This window comes from Canariomyces notabilis (genome assembly GCF_033297395.1).
Source record: "Canariomyces notabilis strain CBS 508.74 unplaced genomic scaffold N656scaffold_7, whole genome shotgun sequence".
NCBI classification, from domain to species: Eukaryota; Fungi; Ascomycota; class Sordariomycetes; order Sordariales; family Chaetomiaceae; genus Canariomyces; species Canariomyces notabilis.
Genome location: NW_027041829.1, coordinates 455138 through 475824, shown reverse-complemented (window position 1 = coordinate 475824; position 20687 = coordinate 455138). Strand labels below are relative to the sequence as shown.

General features: G+C 53.9%; 9 protein-coding genes across 9 annotated transcripts; 5 read left to right on the top strand and 4 right to left on the bottom strand.

Moving 5' to 3' along the window:
* Window positions 1-4385: 4385 nt before the first annotated feature.
* On the top strand, window positions 4386-5717 carry N656DRAFT_707096 (uncharacterized protein; the record flags this gene model as incomplete). Its single annotated transcript, XM_064811405.1, has 4 exons — window positions 4386-4509; window positions 4567-4613; window positions 4767-5579; window positions 5646-5717. The coding sequence occupies 4 exons, from the start codon at window positions 4386-4388 to the stop codon at window positions 5715-5717; spliced, it is 1056 nt and encodes a 351-aa protein (XP_064671385.1).
* Window positions 5718-8105: 2388 nt separating this feature from the next.
* N656DRAFT_797027 (uncharacterized protein) lies at window positions 8106-9461 on the top strand (the record flags this gene model as incomplete). Its single annotated transcript, XM_064817592.1, has 1 exon — window positions 8106-9461. The coding sequence occupies one exon, from the start codon at window positions 8106-8108 to the stop codon at window positions 9459-9461; it is 1356 nt and encodes a 451-aa protein (XP_064671384.1).
* A 484-nt stretch (window positions 9462-9945) lies between these two features.
* N656DRAFT_750885 (uncharacterized protein) lies at window positions 9946-11384 on the bottom strand (the record flags this gene model as incomplete). The annotated part of the gene is made up of 3 exons (XM_064813009.1): window positions 10892-11384; window positions 10730-10827; window positions 9946-10401 (listed from the first exon to the last, which is right to left on the bottom strand). Exons 1-3 carry the CDS (start codon window positions 11115-11117, stop codon window positions 9946-9948), a joined length of 780 nt encoding a protein of 259 aa, XP_064671383.1. The 5' UTR covers window positions 11118-11384.
* Window positions 11385-11539: 155 nt separating this feature from the next.
* Window positions 11540-13472, top strand: N656DRAFT_600236 (arginine biosynthesis protein ArgJ). Its single transcript, XM_064810252.1, has 5 exons — window positions 11540-11629; window positions 11784-12911; window positions 12973-13141; window positions 13193-13302; window positions 13356-13472. Exons 2-5 carry the CDS (start codon window positions 11830-11832, stop codon window positions 13381-13383), a joined length of 1389 nt encoding a protein of 462 aa, XP_064671382.1. The 5' UTR covers window positions 11540-11629; window positions 11784-11829; the 3' UTR covers window positions 13384-13472.
* A 305-nt stretch (window positions 13473-13777) lies between these two features.
* N656DRAFT_706546 (P-loop containing nucleoside triphosphate hydrolase protein) lies at window positions 13778-14948 on the top strand (the record flags this gene model as incomplete). Its single annotated transcript, XM_064811360.1, has 3 exons — window positions 13778-13869; window positions 13923-14143; window positions 14200-14948. The coding sequence occupies 3 exons, from the start codon at window positions 13778-13780 to the stop codon at window positions 14946-14948; spliced, it is 1062 nt and encodes a 353-aa protein (XP_064671381.1).
* Window positions 14636-15822, bottom strand: N656DRAFT_828278 (uncharacterized protein). The gene is made up of 2 exons (XM_064818529.1): window positions 15407-15822; window positions 14636-15290 (listed from the first exon to the last, which is right to left on the bottom strand). The coding sequence occupies exons 1-2, from the start codon at window positions 15574-15576 to the stop codon at window positions 15128-15130; spliced, it is 333 nt and encodes a 110-aa protein (XP_064671380.1). The 5' UTR covers window positions 15577-15822; the 3' UTR covers window positions 14636-15127.
* Window positions 15823-15988: 166 nt separating this feature from the next.
* Window positions 15989-17120, bottom strand: N656DRAFT_729224 (IGPD-domain-containing protein). The gene is made up of 2 exons (XM_064812611.1): window positions 16714-17120; window positions 15989-16634 (listed from the first exon to the last, which is right to left on the bottom strand). Exons 1-2 carry the CDS (start codon window positions 16988-16990, stop codon window positions 16222-16224), a joined length of 690 nt encoding a protein of 229 aa, XP_064671379.1. The 5' UTR covers window positions 16991-17120; the 3' UTR covers window positions 15989-16221.
* A 113-nt stretch (window positions 17121-17233) lies between these two features.
* On the top strand, window positions 17234-18311 carry N656DRAFT_844081 (uncharacterized protein). The gene is made up of 2 exons (XM_064819118.1): window positions 17234-17640; window positions 17736-18311. The coding sequence occupies exons 1-2, from the start codon at window positions 17329-17331 to the stop codon at window positions 18042-18044; spliced, it is 621 nt and encodes a 206-aa protein (XP_064671378.1). The 5' UTR covers window positions 17234-17328; the 3' UTR covers window positions 18045-18311.
* N656DRAFT_777820 (AB-hydrolase YheT) lies at window positions 18222-20600 on the bottom strand. Its single transcript, XM_064814891.1, has 7 exons — window positions 19568-20600; window positions 19428-19511; window positions 19241-19373; window positions 19071-19185; window positions 18891-19005; window positions 18709-18837; window positions 18222-18654 (listed from the first exon to the last, which is right to left on the bottom strand). Exons 1-7 carry the CDS (start codon window positions 20117-20119, stop codon window positions 18514-18516), a joined length of 1269 nt encoding a protein of 422 aa, XP_064671377.1. The 5' UTR covers window positions 20120-20600; the 3' UTR covers window positions 18222-18513.
* Window positions 20601-20687: the final 87 nt, after the last annotated feature.

The window sequence follows — 20687 nt, the reverse complement described above, 5'->3', positions numbered from 1 at the left end:
TTTTTCGATTTCTGGTCCTTGGCTTTTGATCTGCACCTCGAAGTAGGTACTTCCCTCTACGCAATACCACAACAACTCGTTGCTGACAATCTACCAATGCCAATCGTTGCACCGGCCTTGCGGAGGAGCCTCTCCAGTAGCACATCATCCCGCCTGTCAGAGAGTTACGCGGCATAGGGGCAGAGAAGAGTCGGAGAAGACATACGCACACCATGAAGTCCTCCAAAACAGGCTGCTGTCAAGGATGACGGACAATTGTGTTAATTTCCACCAGTCTCGCTATCCAAGCACATCACACGACTTCGCAGGCGGCTAACTCTAATGGGCCTTCTCCTCGATCTGACAACCGGGCTTATCAGACGAGCCCGCAGAAGGACCGCCAGGCGCAACTGAGCAACACCACAAAAAGTGCTGTTATGGCATCAAGTCGTCCCTCACTCATCACTTAGCGGTTCTCGAGACCGAAACTCGGACTTGCACGCATGACCAGGTGACCCGGGACTCTGGGAGATCGTCCGCTACCGTTGGAGTCCTCGCACTCGTACCTCCTTTCGAGTCTACTTGGATGAGGAGTGTGAATCCACAACGTCTCGAGCCGACCCTAATCGAGATGTCCTATACACTCCTAACCCACCCGCTCTAACGCCGTCTCTGCATTCATGACTGCTTCAGAGGCAGCTTTCCGTCAGAAGCAGTGACCAGTCACTGCGCAGGCTGACTCGGCGGGTCTCCAATGGAAGGTACGCATGTAAACTGGAACTCACGTCGTTGAGTCCAAACCAGGCAGACGTCCCATCGGTTGGGCTCAAGCCAGTTAGTTATGACACCACAACGAGCTGCATGACTTCGCGGTCTCCCGTGATATATAGTAGTGGAGTTCTTGGAAGAATTCATGATGGGACCATTTGTTCTTGTTACAAATACTACTACTACCAGTCCTAGTAAGTACAGGTAGCTCACTTCAAGGCTTTGACGGCTTTACCCCTTTGAGATTTGATGGCTTTGAATTCTTGATACAAGAATGGTAGTAGTCCGCAAGACGACTACTAATATTACTGATATCCATTCAGATCATGCCGGACATCTCGTTCAAATACAGTACTAGTATCTGCCCTGGCATCCTGGATGACTTTGAAGTAACACATGCCAGGAGTAACGAGAACGAGGCTCAGACCTTGTGGGTAACCCCAAACGAAAGGTCAGTGGCAAAAGAAGGTGCATATGGCACGGTAGCTGAGAAACCAGAACAGACTAGTATCTGTTACTACTATCAACCTCTCTAGTAATGCAACTTGGATGATAACCTCTATCCCTACATACTCCGTACCAGCATATGCTACCTTAAAACAGCCCTGACAACGCCTCTAGAACGCCCCGAAGCAGTCTATCCATGTTAACGTTTTTGGAACGACTAGTAGTTCCTCCAGCAGACGACAAACTTGAAGCACTTCATACATGGTCCTCACTCCTCAGCGACCTCCTCACTGGCAGCGACCTCAGACCAACTTAGCTGCCAGTTGATCCGCAAAAGTTGCGCAATTATAGGTTTGGTGGTTGTACTTCTTGTTAGCAATCAGTTCCTTGGCTAAAGCCAGTCGCGTTAGCGTTCAGTCATCCGCTTTCGCATTGGAACAGAGATAATGTCTTTGCTTACCGAACTTAAGAATGCTATCGAGCGTTCTCCGCCCGTCCTTCACCTGGCCCACGTACGTGAGCTGCTCACCAGTTTGCTTCTCGTATTTTTCTCCGTAGGCCTCAACAGCAGCTCCGTCGCCGTTGGCTTTCGTCAGCCAATCCCGGCCTTGGAACATGAGGCCATATTCGCGGTAACCCTTGGTGGGGTTCCCGATGACAAGATCGACATGTCTGCCGCCCGTGTCTTTCATCAGCTGGTTGAGGCCGTCGTGGGAGGCGCCGCTGCGGTTATCATACTCGGTGGGCCGAGTATCCAGACGGCGCCAGACGTGCAGTTTGCTGGCGTCCTTTCCGGCCGGAACGGGCGGCCCACCGCTATTTCCCCCATCCGAAGGGCCCGGCTTAGGTTTGTCGCCGCCCTTATCCGCGCCCGCTGGCTTTCCTGCGGATTTCCCCTCTGGCTTCCCGGCCGTAGTGGCGGGCGGCTTTGGAGCAGGCTTCCCCTTTCCTGCTGGCACTGCGCGTTCAAGAATTCGCAGGTAGTCCTCGAGTTGGGCATGGGCTTCCCGAGCAGCAAGGTAGGCTCGCTGGTAGAGATGCGGGTAATCGTCAGATTCGGCGTCTCGGGCGGCTAGATAGCCCGAGTAGTAGGCACGCGCAAGGAGATGCGAGTAATCCTCGCTTTCCAAGTCATTGTGTCCGGGGTCGCGCGCAAAGAGATACGGGGATCCCTCGCTTTCGAACTCGTCGTCCCCTGGGTCCCGCGCAAGGACATATCGAGATCCCTCGCTTTCGATTTCGACCTCACCCTCTCCAGCGGCACGCGCCGAGAGATCGTAGTCCTCGCCCTCGAGCCCGGCTTCTCTGGCCTCATGAAGGCCAGCCGAATCATAACCGAAGTCCGATGCCTCAGCCCAGACGGAACTGACCAGGCTGCTGGCGAGGAGCACGAGAGCTGCTTGAAACTTCATGCTGAACACGGGAGTTTCAGACGGATAAGGGGGTATGTACCAGTAATCTATCAAAAGAGATCGGAAAGAACTCGGGGCTGAGAACGATTGAACACCTAGGGGAAGGTACTAGATGCAGATCCTGTTGTGGTCGTGGTTGCTTGTGATGATGTGTTACACATGAGAATCGACTGCTTGGGATGAACAGTTCTCATCCATATATACAGCGTGAAGGGAGGTAGTTACCTGTATGTACTATTTTTGTCTATGATCTAAGTTCATGGCAGTATATCCATGATGTACTGGAATTAGCTAGCGTTACTAAACGTGTATTGGACATCCATGATGAAGCATCTACGCCAGTATCAGGCCGGAGGTTTAGGCCATGGAATCCAGAGTTGTCTAGCATAAGCAGCCGCAATCCTTCAAGTCTGGAGACCATAGCTTGTAGTATACTATCGAGTATCAGCCAAGTTGCTTGGCAACCAAGTAGTACATACTAGATAGTCAACTAGCTTGTACGCGCCCCCTATCCGGTCGTCTCCCTTTCTAATGTTTACGCCTCACTCTCAGCAAGGTGCTGAAACATGAGGAGGCCTATACCCCGGATTGTCTTCTCACGTCAGCAGACATGCCTACTAGTACCTACCTAAGGTACCTAGGTACAGTACCTTTGGCACACAGTACCTATCACCAGTATCTTAGTAGGAACTTGAAGCACTCCAGTCCACCACCTAGCAAGTTTCTTGTTCTCGTGAGGACTAGGTCGGCATTAGGGACACGGATATGGCTACAGCCAGACACTGAACATAGCTTTAGTACCTTAGGTACGTAGGTCGTTCCTCAACGGTCAATCATGCGAACAGTCAAATGCTGATGCCAGTTATTAGTACTGTCCTGGGCTGAATGTGTTCTGTGCCAAGGGTGCCATCTACCTATGGACCATGATCAACTGAAAAGGATTGACTCCAAGAAGAGTATTCGAACGCCCTTGATCCATCATCCAAGTATCCAACGTCATCCAAAAATAAGCGGAACTTTAGCCCCCACGTAAGCGCAGTCGAAACACTGCAACGAACTCAGTGAAACGAAGCCGGCCCGAGATGCTGAGAACTGGAACAGTCTGATGCCAAGTGCCAAGCAGCCAACGCCGCCAACAGAAGTGAACCAAGCCACTCCTCATGGTCCTCACCACTGCAGCTCTCTATACGGTAACGTGCCTAACTACCTTAAATGGGTATGAATCCGCGATCTGGATTACTTCAAAGCTAATTATTTCTACGCCGCAAACCTGCGAAAATCAGCCTTACAGCCTTAGTAAGGTACCTTACTCATGGAGCATGTTGAATCATGTTTCAAGGATGACGGACACTCCTTCCAGTGCCGCCAGCCGAACGGCGAAGCAGGAACCCCTGACCACCAACAAGCATCCTGCCAAATCAGGGAACCGCTTCAACATTGAGAAACACAAAAGCGTTGAAATGCCAGATCTGCCCGTTGCGCTCCAAAACTTAGTTTCCTTCCATCCGTCACTACTACCATCACTCAAACCATACCCAGACATTAGAGTTAGGCTGAGTTAGCTGCTAATTAGTACTTACCTACTTACCTACCTCAGCGTATAACACATCACCATCACCACCTCACCTATCAAGACTCACCTGCGCCCCCGCGATAGGTACCTCACCTTACTTTTACGACCCAGAATCCAGATAGGACGGGGCGACCCCATCCTGGCACCAGGCGTAACAACTTGGGACCCTTCCATCCTCATAGTCGACTACTTACCTGGTACCGACCATGGAGACCGATCCGGATGTTATCATAAGCTCCGAGAACTACGACAAGTTCGACATTGGAGACATCCGCCGCAGTCACATCGAGTGGGTCCAAGACTTGATGAGGCAGGGTCTCATGACCCAGTGTAAGTTTTCAAGTATCGAGCATCGAAGCGGGACGGACCCGAATTGACCAGCTCCAGCGGCCTTGTATGAGAGGTTCACAGCATCTTTATCCAAAACACTCGTCGTAAACCACCAAAACGGGGCCGGACAGATCTCCAACATTCGGCAAGCATTTCACCAGCTCCAGGATCCGAACACAGGATGCAAGTTTCCATGCTGCCCAACACTAGAAACCCAACTGAAACTGACTTGATTATACCCAGCACTCTCCAAAGAGAGATTTGTATCCATCATCCAAAGCAAGACACCACAGCCAGGACAGGAAATAGCAGCGTCTGTCGGATTGTCGGCCATGTTCGACATCCTGACATGGCATGCCGCCTTCCCCTTTGCCCCGACACGAAATAGTATGGACGAGAATGGTTTTCTCCGGGCAATCTGCCTTCTGACATGGAACCCGCCGCCACATTATGCTCCCACATTCTCGTCTCGACCGGTTCACGGGCTATACACGGGAAATTGGGGCCCTCACAGTGGCTGGCTTGTTGCGACCCGCGGAAAAGGGCCCCAGGACTTTAGACGACGTCTGTTCCGGAGCTTAGCTGAACCCGGCGCAGAGCGCCATGGTCAGGAGCCGGCTGGAACCGTCAGCACGGCACCAATCACGATTCCTGTCCCGCGCTTCGTGCGCTATCAGCCTCGCGAACTTGATTCGGGCGAAACAGACGAGAACGATTTGCTGGAAGTTGCCGTAGTGGCACACGAGGATGAGCGGTCCGTCGACCTGCTCGATGTTCTCTCCGAAAACCCTGCCGAGGACATTCCCATGACGTGCAACCCGCTTCGGGAGTGCTACGAGCCCGTCCTGGCCACACTTCCACGCCAGCCGCACCAGCTTACTGAGCTGCGTATCCCCACTGCCAAGCTTGTCTCTTTCCTCAGGCTCCTCCACGCTTCGGAGCGCCAACGAAGACAGCGGGATGGCGGGGATGCGGCCGGGTCTCACCTGATGGCCCTGGCTCAGGGGCTGGGCGACAGGCCGCCGTATATCAGTTGGCATAGGTTTGACGCCGTGATAGCGCCGCATACTGTAAGTCGAGCTTTCCAATGCTGGATTACCCTGGGTGCGGTTACCCCTTGCTGACTGGCTTTACAGGAACGAATTGGACGCATTCTGTCAGACGTCTTTTCCACGTTCAAGGCCCCCCTGAGGCCATCTGATGAGTAAGACAAAATGCGAGCTTTAGCAGGACCCGATCTTTCGCTTCTACGTGGGAGGTTTCTTTGTCAGAGATAGTAGTTTCTACATGGCATGCAACCAATATGACCTTTTGATCTTCATTCAGGGTATTCGCCCCCTAGGAGGGGGCGTAGGGCCGTAGGCCCATACATGCACATACTGATACCTGCTCCTACTTCAGCACAAGAGTGAAGAGAGACGCGGATGTTAGCCCAACTCGGCCGAATCATCGAGCGACAAACCGTGGCACAGGCGGAGCTTGTTGGAACAACAAGCTCTGTTGCTACTGCTCTAGAGAGAGGAAAAGAGAGAAGGCCAAAGGCAAGTCTACACAGACTTGCCTTGCCTGCTTGCCTGGTGGTGAGGTTATTTGTAGGCAAACAGGAGCTGCAAGAGGCTCTTGAACCAGGCCTTGGTATGCTCGTTCAGCATCCGTTCCCACGACATATTGGGCCCTATAGGCGGTATATCTCCCACTACAAGAGCTGTAAGGCTCTTAGAGCTGCAGTGGGCATCCTGCAGTGGGCAAGCTACAGAGCTGTAAAGAGCTGTAAGGTAAGGAAGCTCTTGGAAGCTCTGGCCCAAAGGAGCTCCACTGACAGAGCTTCAGCCAGAGGCTGGCAACCATGTAAAGAGGACGGGCCATTTTCGGACTGGCTGCTGGACAAGCAAACGGCCGTTGGAAGCTACAGTCTTGATAGCGTTTTACAAATTACGAGCGGGGATGTCAGATGCCGGATGCCGGCCCGGGAAGAGGCCCCTCAAATTGCCCGGCCTCCAATCAATGGCAATGTCAGCAAGCTCGACGGACCCGGCGCAATGGTTCTTAGCGCCCGCGACACCCACCTTAATCATGATGCATATTGCTTGTCACCTGGCCGGCCCAATCATAAGCCAGTTTCATTCCGTGTCAGTGCTGGCCGTTGTGCTACAGGAGCAGAATGTTTGCCATCTGGTCGATCTCAGGACCTTCAAGTTGGCCACTGCAGCACTCACCGTTGACATCGAGTAGGGTACCCGGCAGTATACCTCCTAAGGTGGGTACATACCTCGACACAGTCAACAGACTCAACACTTCCAGCCGAATCAGTACTTCTTCGTAGCATGATCAGGGCAAATCTACCTACCAGGTAATCTTCATGTGTGCCTGCAAATTTGAACCGTCTAGCTCACATGCCATCAGGCACTACAGCAGAGTCCTCCACAATCCCCTGAATCCCCTCTGGACTTGGAGAATGGCTTGATGTTCATCATCATCCATGGCAGGATATATTACAGTGCCTCTCACCTGCATGGATAGGACCTCAACGGGCACTCTAACCACCTCTGTTGCAGCCTCGACAGTGCGAATGTTTCTCTCCCCCGCTCGAGTGACCTGGCCCACTGCAGCCTGCACCTGCCTACCTGGTAAGTAAAATACTCAAATCTTTCAACGAAGGTCGCCTGTCCAGCCAGCCAGAAGCCGATCGGGCGATTCCGTGCTGCCATGCACAACACACACACACACAAGATTTTACGCGCCTGCGAAACGACATCTCGGCACCCCCTATTGGCCATAATGGTTACACCAACCCCATCGAGGGTGTCTATGAATCGGTCTGCCGCATTTGCCCAGAAGTCTTGTCTTGTCCATGTTCTGCCTCACGGGGCGGGAAGTGACCACCGCAAGAGCCGAAGGCTGACCGGGAGAGTGACCCTTGCCCCGGAAGTCTCTCGATTGATGGATTCATGCCTCCGCAGCCTGACGCGATCCCAGGTCTAGTATTCCAAACTATGAGTTAAACGACGCGGCGTTGCCCCTGAAGAGGGAGCGTCATCGGCTGTTTAGCTTTTTGACAACATGTGGGTGGTCATTCTCTCTCTGTCACCTGTGCTCCGTGAGATGGGGAAGAGACCCCGTGAACTTCTTATCAACCCATGAGCGGGAGCCTGGTCAAATATATTATGTGAGTGCCTTCCGCATGTTATGGTACGGAGGGAACTACTGTGCAACCCGCGAGGCTCATTGTGGCAGCCGGTGGCAAGCAGACTTGGAGCCAACTGCATATCGTATAGTAGTACATACATTTTGACCGTGTCTAGCTTGCGTGTAGCCTGTGTGTCTGCCTTGTTTTTGTACCCAGCTTTCCCCCTCTCGTCCTTTTCCATGCTACATAGTAGCCTCACAAGTCTTGGTTCTATGGTGTCTTCTCTTGGTTCAACTCTCAGGATCTCGTCGGGTATGTTCCATATCCACGACTTCCAAGTGAGATGAGATGCCGTGGTAGTGCCAAGTACCGGAGGCTCAAACTCCAGGTTAACTACATGTGCTAGACAACCAAGATTTGGGCCAAGCTCTCGAGTTGTGAGCCGTGGCAGGCCGTCTGCTCTGCAAACATGGCTTTTTGGTGGGCAAAAGTCCTTCAGAGAGACATCGATTCAAGCGCCCATCCGGGCCTCACAACCGGCGCGATTGCCGGCATCTCGTGCGGCGCCGGAGCCCTGTTTCTCTGCGCGGCGGCACTCTTCATCGTCTATTGGCGCCGGCAGCGGCGGTACAATCGAGCAGACAACTTCTATCAGAGCCGTTTTGACGACTTTGGGCCGTCCGGTAGCATGGGCCCTTCCGTCACCTACACTACGGACTACAAGCTGGATCAGCAGCAGAACGAGGGTGAAGCACGACATTACACCTACTCGCCCGAGAAGCAAGCGCACCCGTTCTGTCTGCCCAGCGCCCACGGATCAAGCAGCGCGATGCCCACTCACCCGGCATATATCCCACGGGCCCTGATCCGCGGTGCTCCGCCCCTTCAAAGCAGCCGCTCAGGGCTCTCACATACACCGTCGCCGCCGCAGTATCCCAGCCCAGGCATGGCCTCCTCAAAGTCACAGCCCGACGACGCCGTCATCCAGGCCTACCTGAACGCAACAGTCACCAAGCCGCCCGCTGCATCCCCAGCGCAGGGCAAAGCTGACGTAGGCCGGGGAGACGACAAAGACGCCATACTACCGGCCGAGGCACACGAGTCCGATTCACCGTCCCTCGCAAGCGGGCTTCCCGTCCAAGTCAAGCCCCAGCGAGGTCGCCAGGCCCCGCAAGCCCAGGTGCCAGCCATCGTCATTCCACCAGCCCACACCTCCCCGCCACCGCTGTCAGCCACCTCCGCCAACACTGTCGCCACCGGCACCACCTTCACCACTACCATAGCCAGCGGGAGCACTCGGAGCTCCCCAAGACAGTACATCCCGCCGCGCCTGCATTTCCTCCCCTCCTCCCTCTTTTCCCGTTCAGACGGTGGTAGCGGTAGCGGTGGTGGTACAAGTACCAGACCGGTCATCAGCGGACCGCTCGCGTTGCCACAGGTCCACCACCACCACCATCGTGATCACCCGGGCCCGCAGGAGCTTTCTCCCGGGGCCAGCAGCGGCAGCAGCAGAGACGCCGTCGCCGCCCACGGCCAAGACCAAGAAGGGGAAGGAGAAGAAGATGTGAGCCCCTGGCGGCGGACATTCCGGAGGAGCCTAAGCCGTACACGCATCCTCACGCTGCCGTCCACCATTGGAGGAGGAGGAAAAGGAGGATTAGAAAGGGCGGCTGGAAGCCGGAGAGATGGGAGTACAAGTACAAAGGCGAAGAGAAAGAAGGATAAGTATAAGGAGTCGAAAAGGGGTTCTGGCGGAGGAGGAGGAGGTGCGGGGAATAGGCACTACGCAGAGATTGAGATTGGGACGGGGAGCGACATTTGGTAGGGCGGCGGTGTCTTGGAGGGAAAGACACTGGAGGGTGATGTCTATGGCGCATATATACGCTCTTTGTTGCTGGTATATGGGACTTTGGGGGCATGGTATCCTGGTATTGTCGGCCATAGCGCAGATTTCTCGGATTTTTTCCCCTCCAGTTTCTCAGCCATCTCGTGTGTCCTGGGCTCCATGGCAGTAAGCTGGCTTCGGTCCTTGGAGTCCAAGGGATGTGCCGCTGAATTCGGTATGCGTCGTTGGATATAACACGATGGGATGGTATGCGTCGCAATCCTTGGGCCTTGGGGCTGTTAGTCAACCAATACATGTGGTACTTCAGGAGGTACTGGATGGGTCAACCAGGGTTGGGGGATGGACATCGCAAAGATAGCACACACGGCTCCCGTAGCTCAAAGCAATTCAGGCACGAGATCATTGACAGCTCCATTTCTGTTTTTACACTGGTCTCTTTGATAGGAACAAGGAGCGCATTCCTTCAGTTGCCCCCAAGACGATGCCCCGTACCTCTCGTTCTCCACGAGTCAGGAAGCACCGAGCCTCTTGACGCTCCAGTGCTGCTGCCCAGTGTCCGACCTCCTTGTGGATGGATGGCCGTGCCGTATTCGCGCTGCTGCAGTGGTGCAGTCTGAACCAATCGTGAGAGGAATCCGGGTGCGGCCAGCAGATTCGGTCCCCTTCCAAATTCAGGCCAGAGGCGGAACAGGAAGTCGTGCAGGTGAGCAGCCACGATGCCGCTGACCTGCAGCGGAATCAAACCCGGGCTCATGAGCAGTGACCATAACAGCATGCAATAGGGGAGCAGCTGGGCAGGCACTGTGAAGAAGAAGAAGCTGGCCTTGACGCCGCGTTGGTCTTGCACGGCTGTGTAGCATAGCGCTATGATGAGCCCCTGTAAGAAGAATGCACCGCCAAGGAAGATTCGGTTGATCAACTGTGATGTGCCTGTCAGCGTTCTGTTGAATTTGCCACCAGCGCCAACAACCCAACACGTAGGCTCCCTAGACCACAGTGCTGCTGAAATGTAGGGAGCAAAAAAAACCACCCGAGCAAACGGCGATGAATCACCCGAGTCATCCATAAGACATCCCACCATGCCCGCACCCCGACCGACCCTTTTGGATTTTGCGAATGACGGATCGGCCGACATACGGGGGTAATCTTCCTCGTTTCCAGGAACCGCGATAGTTGGGAGAACAGCACTATGCGGGCAGATATACGAGGTGTCCATAAACGAAGGACAACAGAGAGATGACACCTACAAGAATGAAGCTGCAGACTGTGATCAAATACCAGAGGACATCCTCTTTCCTGGGGAATTTAGGATTCGTCGTCTCCAGCTGTTTCAAGTACTGGAAGGCTATTATGCAAAGTCAGACAACACTCGTCGCTGTGCAGGAAGGCTGATTTGGCTGGGCCCGTACCGAAGTAGGGATCCATGACGATGCCGAGCTGGGGGGCCGAGAGCAGGAAGCTCGTGACCGGGCGCCATATCTCAGGCGGCAGCCGGAAGAGCGTGTCCTCGGTGAAGTAAAGCCATTGGAACGGCAGAAGCCCAAAATGCGCCGGTACGGATACCGCAAGGATCGCTGTCGCCAACGTTCTGGCCATTGGCGGCGCCGCCCAATAAGCGTCCATTAGTTCCGACATTTTCCTGGTGATGGTTTTTTTGTGGGATTGAGTGGCAGTTTGGTAATTCCGCGGTGTGCTTCAGATTTTCATGAGAAGCTCCCAGGCTGAAAACTCCAGACTCATCGAGGCATGGCGGGATGGGTTTTGTAATACAACGGTGCGAAGGGGAGGCCCATGTGGTTGGCACTAATGGAGTGCGGCTCCCACGAGGCACCGTTGGTGATTCGTGTTCTTTTTGGAGCTTGATGAGGAATGGAAGGGGAAAGAAAATTGCACCAAAAGGGAATCCTTTTATGGAGCTCATGTTTGAGTGGAGAACTGCTCCTTAAAGCTTGTTGAGCCACAGGTGGCGGCACGGGCCAATTGGCACCGCCCTCTTTAGTGATGGAGACTGTTGTGGCTAGCGCCCACGTCTTCTCATCCCGCCAACAATTTGTCTTGCTGGGTCGTGTCTTGCTCGCAGCTTGTCCTGTTATGAAGCAAATTGAGAACAGGGCTATACTAGGAGACTAGGTACAAAAATGAATATGGTAGGCGTCATGTGTATTTTCGCTCCAACCTGAATTCAGAAAGCTGCTTCGTGCAGTTTGGCTGGTGAGCTGTGACTCAACAGGGGCCATCTCCGGTTCCGCTACTAAAGTACTCCGAAAATCGCTTGTTGATTCATCCTCTCGGTGATTCAAGACAACAGATTCACTCGAAAACAGAGACTCGGAATCTGCAAACGACCATGGCGGGTCTGAAAGGCCGTTGGTTGGGCCGATTGAGACAATACGGCTTTAAACAGACTCCATACCGGGCCTACTCGGCACCCTCAAATGGCATTCCCGCGGCCAAGAAGAAGTATGTCCCGACAAAGGGGACCTACCCTATCGGGTTCCGGGCTTCGGGCACAGTGGTCGGCGTCAAGCCGAGCAACACGACCAAGCCGGACCTGGCCCTGTTGACGTCGGACGTGCCGTGCGCTGCCGCCGCTGTCTTCACCAAGAACAAGTTCCAGGCAGCGCCCGTCACATTCAGCAGGAGCCTTCTGCAAAACAAGTATAACCAGGGAATTCAAGGTGTCATCATAAACTCGGGGTGCGCCAATGCAGTCACCGGTAAGGGCGGCCTGGAGGATGCCGCCATGATGGCCCGCGAGACAGACAAGTGCCTGGGCCAGAGCGACAGCACCATCGTCATGAGCACCGGTGTGATTGGACAGCGGCTGCCCATCGAGAAGATCATCAGCAAAATCCCAGCAGCGCACGCGGCCCTGGGCGGATCCCACGAACACTGGCTGACGGCCGCAAAGGCCATCTGCACTACCGACACCTTCCCCAAGCTCATGTCCCGTACCTTTACTCTGCCCTCCTCGCCGGGCGTCGAGTACAGGATAGCGGGCATGACCAAGGGTGCGGGCATGATCCACCCGAATATGGCCACCCTCTTGGGTGTCATCACGACGGATGCGCCCATCTCGTCGGCTGCCTTGCCCTCAGTGCTCAAGTATGCCGTCGACCGTTCTTTCAACAGCATTACCATTGATGGAGACACATCTACCAACGACACAATCACGCTCTTGGCCAATGGTCTTGCAGGCGGCAAGGAGGTGACAGAGGGTTCGCCCGACTACGACGCGTTCCGCACCGTGCTGACCGACTTTGCGGCCGAGTTGGCACAGCTGGTGGTGCGTGATGGCGAGGGTGCTACCAAATTCGTCACAATTCGCGTCACCGAGTCGGCGAGCGAGGAGGCTGCCAGGAGGATTGCCAGCACCATTGCGCGATCTCCTCTGGTTAAGACGGCACTGTATGGCAAGGACGCAAACTGGTGTGTGATCTCGGTCTGCTTCAAGAAAATGTCTGGACTCTACTGACATGATGATTATTAGGGGACGTATCCTGTGTGCTACCGGGTACTCGCTGATTTCTGAGCCTGGGCAGCCAGTCAACGAAGTCCCAGAGATTGATCCTGAAAAGACGAATGTTTCCTTTATTCCCACTGACGGCACTGCCGAGCTGAAGCTCCTAGTTAACGGTGAGCCGGAGAAGGTTGACGAGGTAAGATCCTGCATAACCAGCTGTAAATAATCGCTGCTGACACTTGCCCAGGCGAGAGCTGCTGAAATATTGGAGCTCGAAGACCTTGAGATTCTGGTGAGGTTGGGTCTGGGTGACAAGCAGGCCACCTACTGGACTTGCGACTACAGCCACGAGTACATGTGAGTGATTCCAAGACCAGACATTCCGGCTCGTATCTAATGAGATCAAACAGCACAATCAATGGCGACTACAGAACGTAAAAAGCCGAAAGCAGTAACAGGGTCACTTGAGTGGTCAATTAGAATAATATATATATATAGGGAGCTATCCTAGTCTCCCATCATCATCCAAAAATAATAGTTCAATGTCAAAGATGTCTCAATCGTCCGGGACTTAACTAAATGAAGTTCCATTTCTTGACTACTTCCGGAGGGAGGTCAGGGACCAGGAGTGAGAGGAGTCAGGACAAAAGAGAATCGAGGGTTAGGGTTATCGCTTAATGACAAGCTGAAAAAGCACTTAAGATCAAGACGCGACTCTACGCGTCTGGTAGCTCCTTCCCCTCGAAACATCCTCACGCTGCATCCACGCCTAACCCTTCCTGTCTTCTCCCCGTTTGCGTCGCAGCATTAGCAACGAGCACAATCCGCCATAATGCCCGCCGCAAAACAGGAGGAAAAAGGTGAATCATCGACAGCTGCCTACAAGGCGCTCACCAATAGCAATTCTACTTATGAGCTTCCATGGTGAGCTCACTGCTCCCTCCTGAAACTACTTGATGCTGACGTCGATTTCGCAGGGTAGAAAAGTACCGCCCCATATTTCTGGACGACATTGTCGGCAACACAGAGACGGTCGAACGGCTAAAGATCATTGCACGGGATGGCAACATGCCCCATCTGATCATCTCGGGCATGCCCGGTATCGGCAAGACGACGAGTGTTCTGTGCCTGGCGAGGCAGTTACTTGGGGACTCATATAAGGAAGCTGTGCTCGAATTGAATGCTAGCGACGAGAGAGGTGCGTTTCAAACGCCCTTGCCTCCCAGGTCCCACACGCTGACGGAAACTACACAGGTATCGAAGTCGTCCGGCAACGAATCAAGGGCTTCGCCCAGAAAAAAGTTACGCTTCCCCCAGGGCGGCACAAGATTGTGATTCTCGACGAAGCAGACAGCATGACGTCGGGCGCACAGCAAGCCCTCCGGCGGACGATGGAAATCTACTCCAACACGACACGCTTCGCCTTTGCGTGCAACCAGTCCAACAAGATCATCGAGCCGCTCCAGTCACGGTGCGCCATTTTGCGGTACGCCAAGCTGACCGACACACAGGTAGTCAAGCGGCTCCTGCAGATCATAGAGGCAGAAAAGGTCGAGTACAGCGACGACGGCTTGGCCGCGCTCGTGTTCAGTGCCGAGGGCGATATGCGCCAGGCCATCAACAACCTGCAATCGACATACGCTGGTTTCGGCTTCGTCTCGGGGGACAATGTCTTCAAAGTGGTAGACTCGCCGCACCCGATCAAGGTGCAGGCCATGCTCAAGGCTTGCTACGAGGGCAACGTCGACTCGGCGCTCGACACGCTAAGGGAGTTGTGGGACCTGGGGTACTCCAGCCACGATATTATCACCACCATGTTCAGGGTGACCAAGACGATTCCGACCTTGAGTGAGCACTCCAAGCTGGAGTTCATTAAGGAGATTGGGTTCACACATATGAAGATTCTGGAGGGAGTGCAGACATTGCTACAGCTGAGCGGGTGTGTGGTTCGGTTGTGCAAGCTGAATATGGACCCTAAGAAGTTTGAGCTGCCGAAAAAGTGAGAGATGATAATCAAGATACCCGGCCCCATGGAGCTGCCTTTTTGCTCCCCATTTTTTGAGCTCTTCGATAACTCCTCGTGCCAAAATGGTGTGCCTTGAGAGGGAATTTAGTATACATGACTCAATCTTACAAACCCGTAGTTATACACCTCAATTTTCACCCTTCTGCAGCTTTGGCATCAATCCTCATCCTCGTCTTTTCCATACTGCTGCTCAAAACTCTGCCACATGGCCCGGTCCCTCGCCAACCGCCGCTGTACCCGCATCCTGGCCTCGTACTGGCGCAGGCTGCGGTCCGCCTCAATCATGCTCCCCAGCGCCATGCCCGACATCTGAAGATACCTGCCAAGTAGTGTCAGAGTTGCCTCTTTCACCTTCCCCAATGCTGAAGCTCGTAGAAGTGCGAACTCATGTGAAACAGCATAGAAGTATTAGCATTTGATAGCAGCGGCGCATACACTTTGAACTGAATCGTCAGCCCCCTGTATATCGGCGAAACGAGGTAGCCAAGCCCGCCCAGCATCGCCGTCGCCGCGCCCCACTTGATGGCGCCGTAGACGGCGCCCCGGGTGGCTTCCCATGAGGCTTCGACCGCCTCGTCATGCTTGCTGTCGTTGATGGATGGCATTTGTTGCTTCTCGGACTGGTGTGGGTGGTGGACTTGGAGGCAAACCAAGGTCGCCCAACCCTCTTAGCCTTTAGGCGGTTTATAGCTGCGGTGCAGGAAGAGAAGACACAGGGGAGGGATCTAAAACGGAGTTATCTTCTATTGTATGTGAGAAATTGAGCGATGTTATCAATGTCCGGCGGATTGGACGTATGAGCTGCGGAGTGTAGTGTAGTGTTGGTAAGTGGCGGAACCTCAACGCTTGAGTGATTGTGCATACAAATCCGGCTGATTATCGTCGAGCTCTAGCACAGCACTTACAAAGCCTCTGCATCTCTGCTAACGTTAACATTCATGGAAGCTAACATCACAAAACGGCATATCTTGCCGTCAAACAGAGGTAGGCGGCAATGGACAGCAATGTATCATACTTGGGTTTTATTTTACGTTTTTCTTCTTCTACTTCTACCTGATTGCCACAACAGGTTGTTATGTGTATACCCCTTTTCTGGCATGCTTTCGTACCGCAGGCTCGTTCAGCATTTATAGGATGCAATGATCCCTCTAAATCGATAATCAACACCCCACAAACGCCAGTTCTAATGGCTCCTACAATGATCGTTCAAACATAAATCCGCTCGACGAAGCTCAATCGCTCCCTTCGCCTTAGACGGTCAATGTCCCCTTCGTACTGGGCACCTCACCCTCCTTCCCCTTGACTCTGCTGGTAGCCTGACGGATGGCGACTGCCAGCGCCTTAAAGGCGCTCTCGGCGCGGTGGTGGTCATTATCGCCGCGCAGGCAGTCGACGTGCAGGGTGATGCGGGCGGCCTGGGCGAAGCTCTGCAGGCAGTGCGGAATCATCTCGGTGCTGAGGTCGCCAATCTTCTCGCGCTTCAGGCCCAGGTCCACGACGCTGAACGGCCGGTTCGACAAGTCCACCACCGCTCGGCTGAGCGCCTCGTCCAGCGGCGCGTACGCGTACCCGAACCGTGCCAGCCCCGTGGGCGTCCCCAGCGCCTGCGCAAAGGCGTACCCGAGCGCGATGCACACGTCTTCGGCGGTGTGGTGGTCGTCAACTGCATGGCAAAAAGATTGGCGGCTGGTTAGAACGGCTGGGTGGCTTCGTGGAAGCGGGGGTTCAAGGTCGACGCGCACTGTACAAATCACCCTTGCAGGCCAGCGCAAGACTCCAGCCTGCGTGCTTCGCTAGAGCGTGCAGCATATGGTCCAGAAAGCCAATTCCCGTGTTTATGCTGATTGTTTGCGACTTGCTCAACTGGCTGGCGTGGCCATCGGTGCCACCGGCTCGTAGGCGGGGGTCTGTATCCGGGGGGAAGTCGCCGCCATCAAGGTTGAGGGCGAGTTGAATCTTGGTCTCGTTTGTGTCGCGGGCAAAGGCGGCCCAGCGGGTCGCTGGCTGGGAGGAGCTCATTGCTGCGCAATCTTGCGGTTTGATGATTCCAATGTATCTCTGACGCGGCCGCCAATAACTCAACTTGTTGCTAGCACAGCCATGCCACCCATGTATCCTGAAATTTTGTGCTTCCCGTCCACCGTGATCGGCCACGATAAGAGTCGATAACCTTGGACCCCGCGCCAAGATAAAAGTTGCCTGCCGGGTCAGCATGCACTGCAGAAACCCCTGCACAGCCCCACCTTTCCGTGCTTGAGCTCCCGTCGATAACGTCCTTCGATAAGCAGAGGTCCCCAAATTTTCGAGACGTCGAGTTGCCAAAAGGACACCGGCAACGGCAACACGCAGCAGCAACAATGGCGCCAACACGCACAGTAAAAAACAAGCATGCCGCCAGTAAGACCAATGGCGCTGGCAGCAAGTCTTCCAAAGACGGCGGCATTACCAAGTCCAAAAGCAGATCCGGGTCCAAAGCAAATGTAAAAGCGCCAGCGATCCAAGTCAAGGGGCGACCCAACATCCCGGGCCTCGACAAGAATAAGACGAAGAAGCAACAGCGCGTCTACACCGAGAAAGAACTAGGAATACCCGAACTGAACATGGTGACCCCGGTGGGAGTGACCAAACCGCGGGGCAAGAAGAAGGGCAAGGTGTTTGTCGACGACAGAGTCCGTCCCACCCGTCCTCACCTTAATCCACCTCTTCCCTCTTAATCCCCCCGCCATACGACCCTCCCGCTAACATCCCTCAACCCGGTCGACAGGAAAGTATGGCCACAATTCTAGCGCTTGTTCAGGCCGAAAAAGAAGGGCAGATCGAGTCAAAGATGATCAGGGCGCGGCAAATGGAAGAGATTCGCGAGGCGCGCCGGGCCGAGGCCGAGAAGAAGGAGGCGGAACGCAAGGCCAAGCTGGAGGAGACCAAGGAGTCGCTGCGCAAGAAACGCAAGCGGCATGGCCACGGGAACAAGCACGATGACGACGAAGACACAAGCCTCAAAGCCGTCACGGCTACAGGGACCAAGGCCGCCAAGCCCAAGAAGAAGAGGGTTTCTTTTGCTGCGCCTGAATGAAGCATATTATAAAGAGGGGGAGTGGGGACTTTTTGCTATTTGATCGAGTATTTCATGGGTATGCATGGTGGCGTCTGGCGTGTTGGGCGAGGGTTCTAAAACTGGGTTTGATCGCGTTAGGAACAGAGATACCAACTCGATTGAGGGGACTACATATGTTGGCGGGTATCCGGCTCACGGCGCCTGTTGATAGTATACGGTACTTTAAGAGCAGGATATACGTGCATTCGATAGCGAGGCAAAATCTTAGACCCCCTGTTGTACGCCCGTGTCCGTGCCATGCTATTCCAACCAACCTCTAGTCTACTGTGCTATTATATCCATTCCCCTGGTCTAGTCTATCATGAAACGAAACGTATCTATCCAGGTGACGAGTTATCTAGTCTAGCCGCGCCGTAGGCATGGCAACCGTTATACCAGATAATGGCTTCTATTGCAACATCTGGTGGTTCTTTAACTTCTTTCATGTCTAAGTGTCCAAAATTTGCAGTTTCCGTCTCATTGGCTCGAAGGACGTTGAAAACTGGACTTTGGACGCTTCGCCGTTGGCATTGGACGCGATGGCATCAAGGTTGATCTCGGATGCCATCTCTCCCAGGAAATTGCAGATCTTTTTGCAAGTTAGTTGGATGGGCCTACAGACGGGAGGAAGGGTATAATATACCGGTCGAGCATGCCATCTTCCACCACCGATCTCGAACCACGAGAGGTGTCCCCCGAGCGAGGTAGTGCAGAGGATGGTGTAAGGGTTTTTCACGAATTCTTGAAAGGGGATTGCCTCTTGTACTGCGATCTATAGCCAAGGTAAGCCTTTGTGATGCATTATGGGGAGTACGTAGTGCGTACGGGATCATCCAGGGCGGAGATGGCAAGGAAAGGGATTCTGATCGCTAACACCGCGTCTGATGACGAGGCATCGCGGTAATATGCGTTTTCAGTTGGATAACCCCAAGTGACGGTTCTATCGTAGTAAGGTTAGGCCACGCCTTAGACAATTTAGCATGGAGACAGGGAGGAAAAGCCTACTGGACTTCACGATCGAATTCGTGAAGATAGGTAACCTTCTGTATGCGGTCAAAGTTGAGGTTCGTGTAGTTGAGGACGGAATCCTTGTGGAGATTTATGAGCCTTTTCATGTTGGCTGTACCAATCGTCAGATACTACAATTCGAATGGACCACAGCGAAGCGAACTTACTACCCATCACCCGTGAGTACAACCTCCCGAGCGATGTCCTCTGAAGAGACTTGTTGGAGACCTCCAAGTCGAAGGGGTTGCCCACGACTACTGCGCCCTTTAGCGGACAGTTTGCGCCTTCTTCACCTGCGTACTATCCCCGAAAATCAGCGGATCAGATAGCGAGCTTCGATAGTTACTTGCTTACATTGGTCAAGATATTTGCGCCTAACGAGAACCCGACAGCGAACAGAGGCCGGTTAGGAAACGTCACTCTTGACCAGTTTACGACCTGTCCGAGGGCCCAATCAGCACGCCGTAGAGTTTGACAAGGAACACGGCACGAACCTGGCGAATATCCCACGTAGCCCTGGCATTGAACAGGACACCGCTGGTGACTTTGCTGTTCGCGCACCCACGAGAATTGACCACACACACCTCCCAGTCCCCTCCATTCTGCACCAAGGGGGCAATGGCATGCCGGAGGTAAACCTCGTGAGAACCACCAGACAAGCCATGGAGAACTATTAGCATTGGCCTGTTATCTTCGGATGCGATCTTCGAGAATTGGTCGTCAGAGAAGTAGGCAGTCCTGGGAGGCAGTGATTCGTCCACATCATTGTGCTGGTCAACAACAAAATCCACGGCAAAGGTTCCGGTATATACTTTATGGTCAGCGTCGAATATCTTCCTGCGATAGTAGATTGGTGGGCCATGCTCCTTGACAGCTGTCCACATGGTCTGAACGTGACCGTTGAAGAGCAGCGGGTTGAGTTGGCATGTCGGCACAGCGGCTTCGCAGACTTTCAACAGATCGGTCGCGGAGCCATCCTTTTTCTGCAGCACCAGTGGTGATGGAGCATGTGTGAAGGAAATCTTGGCTCGTCCAAGCCAGTCCATGATTCTGAACAAGCGGCCGGCGGCCCGGAAGGGAATGAAAGAGAACAGCGCGTCGGGAAGAGACTGCGTTCCTAGATAACGTTCTGACGTGGGAGGGAAAAGTTGCAAGTCGGGTGAATTCTAGTTGACTGCCACCGGGGTTTGTGGTCGTTTTGATGAACGATTTAAGATTTGCCCAGAGATATGGTATTCTGACACTCTCCACCGCTGTTGTCTGAGGCCCCTTAAAAGTCAACAAAATCGCAAAATAGAAGGGAGAGAACAATGTTTCCTAGAGCGATTCTTGATGTTTATCATGACCGCTCTCAAATCGAAGAACAACATAAGGCCACACCCTAGCACCCGCCGACAAAATACAGCAGGACAAACAAGAATCCATCTGCGCCCAAGAATCTCGAGTCTCTCGAATAACCAAATTAATCTGTCGGTGTATTGCGATTGCCGAGGCACCGACGGGAAGGTGGGACAAGTCGGTGCCGTCATGGCCCACCACAGGACGGAAGCACTTGCCGGTTTCGGTTCAGAGCGCGAACCAAGCTGTGGGTCACGCAGCAGCTGAGCAGAACAC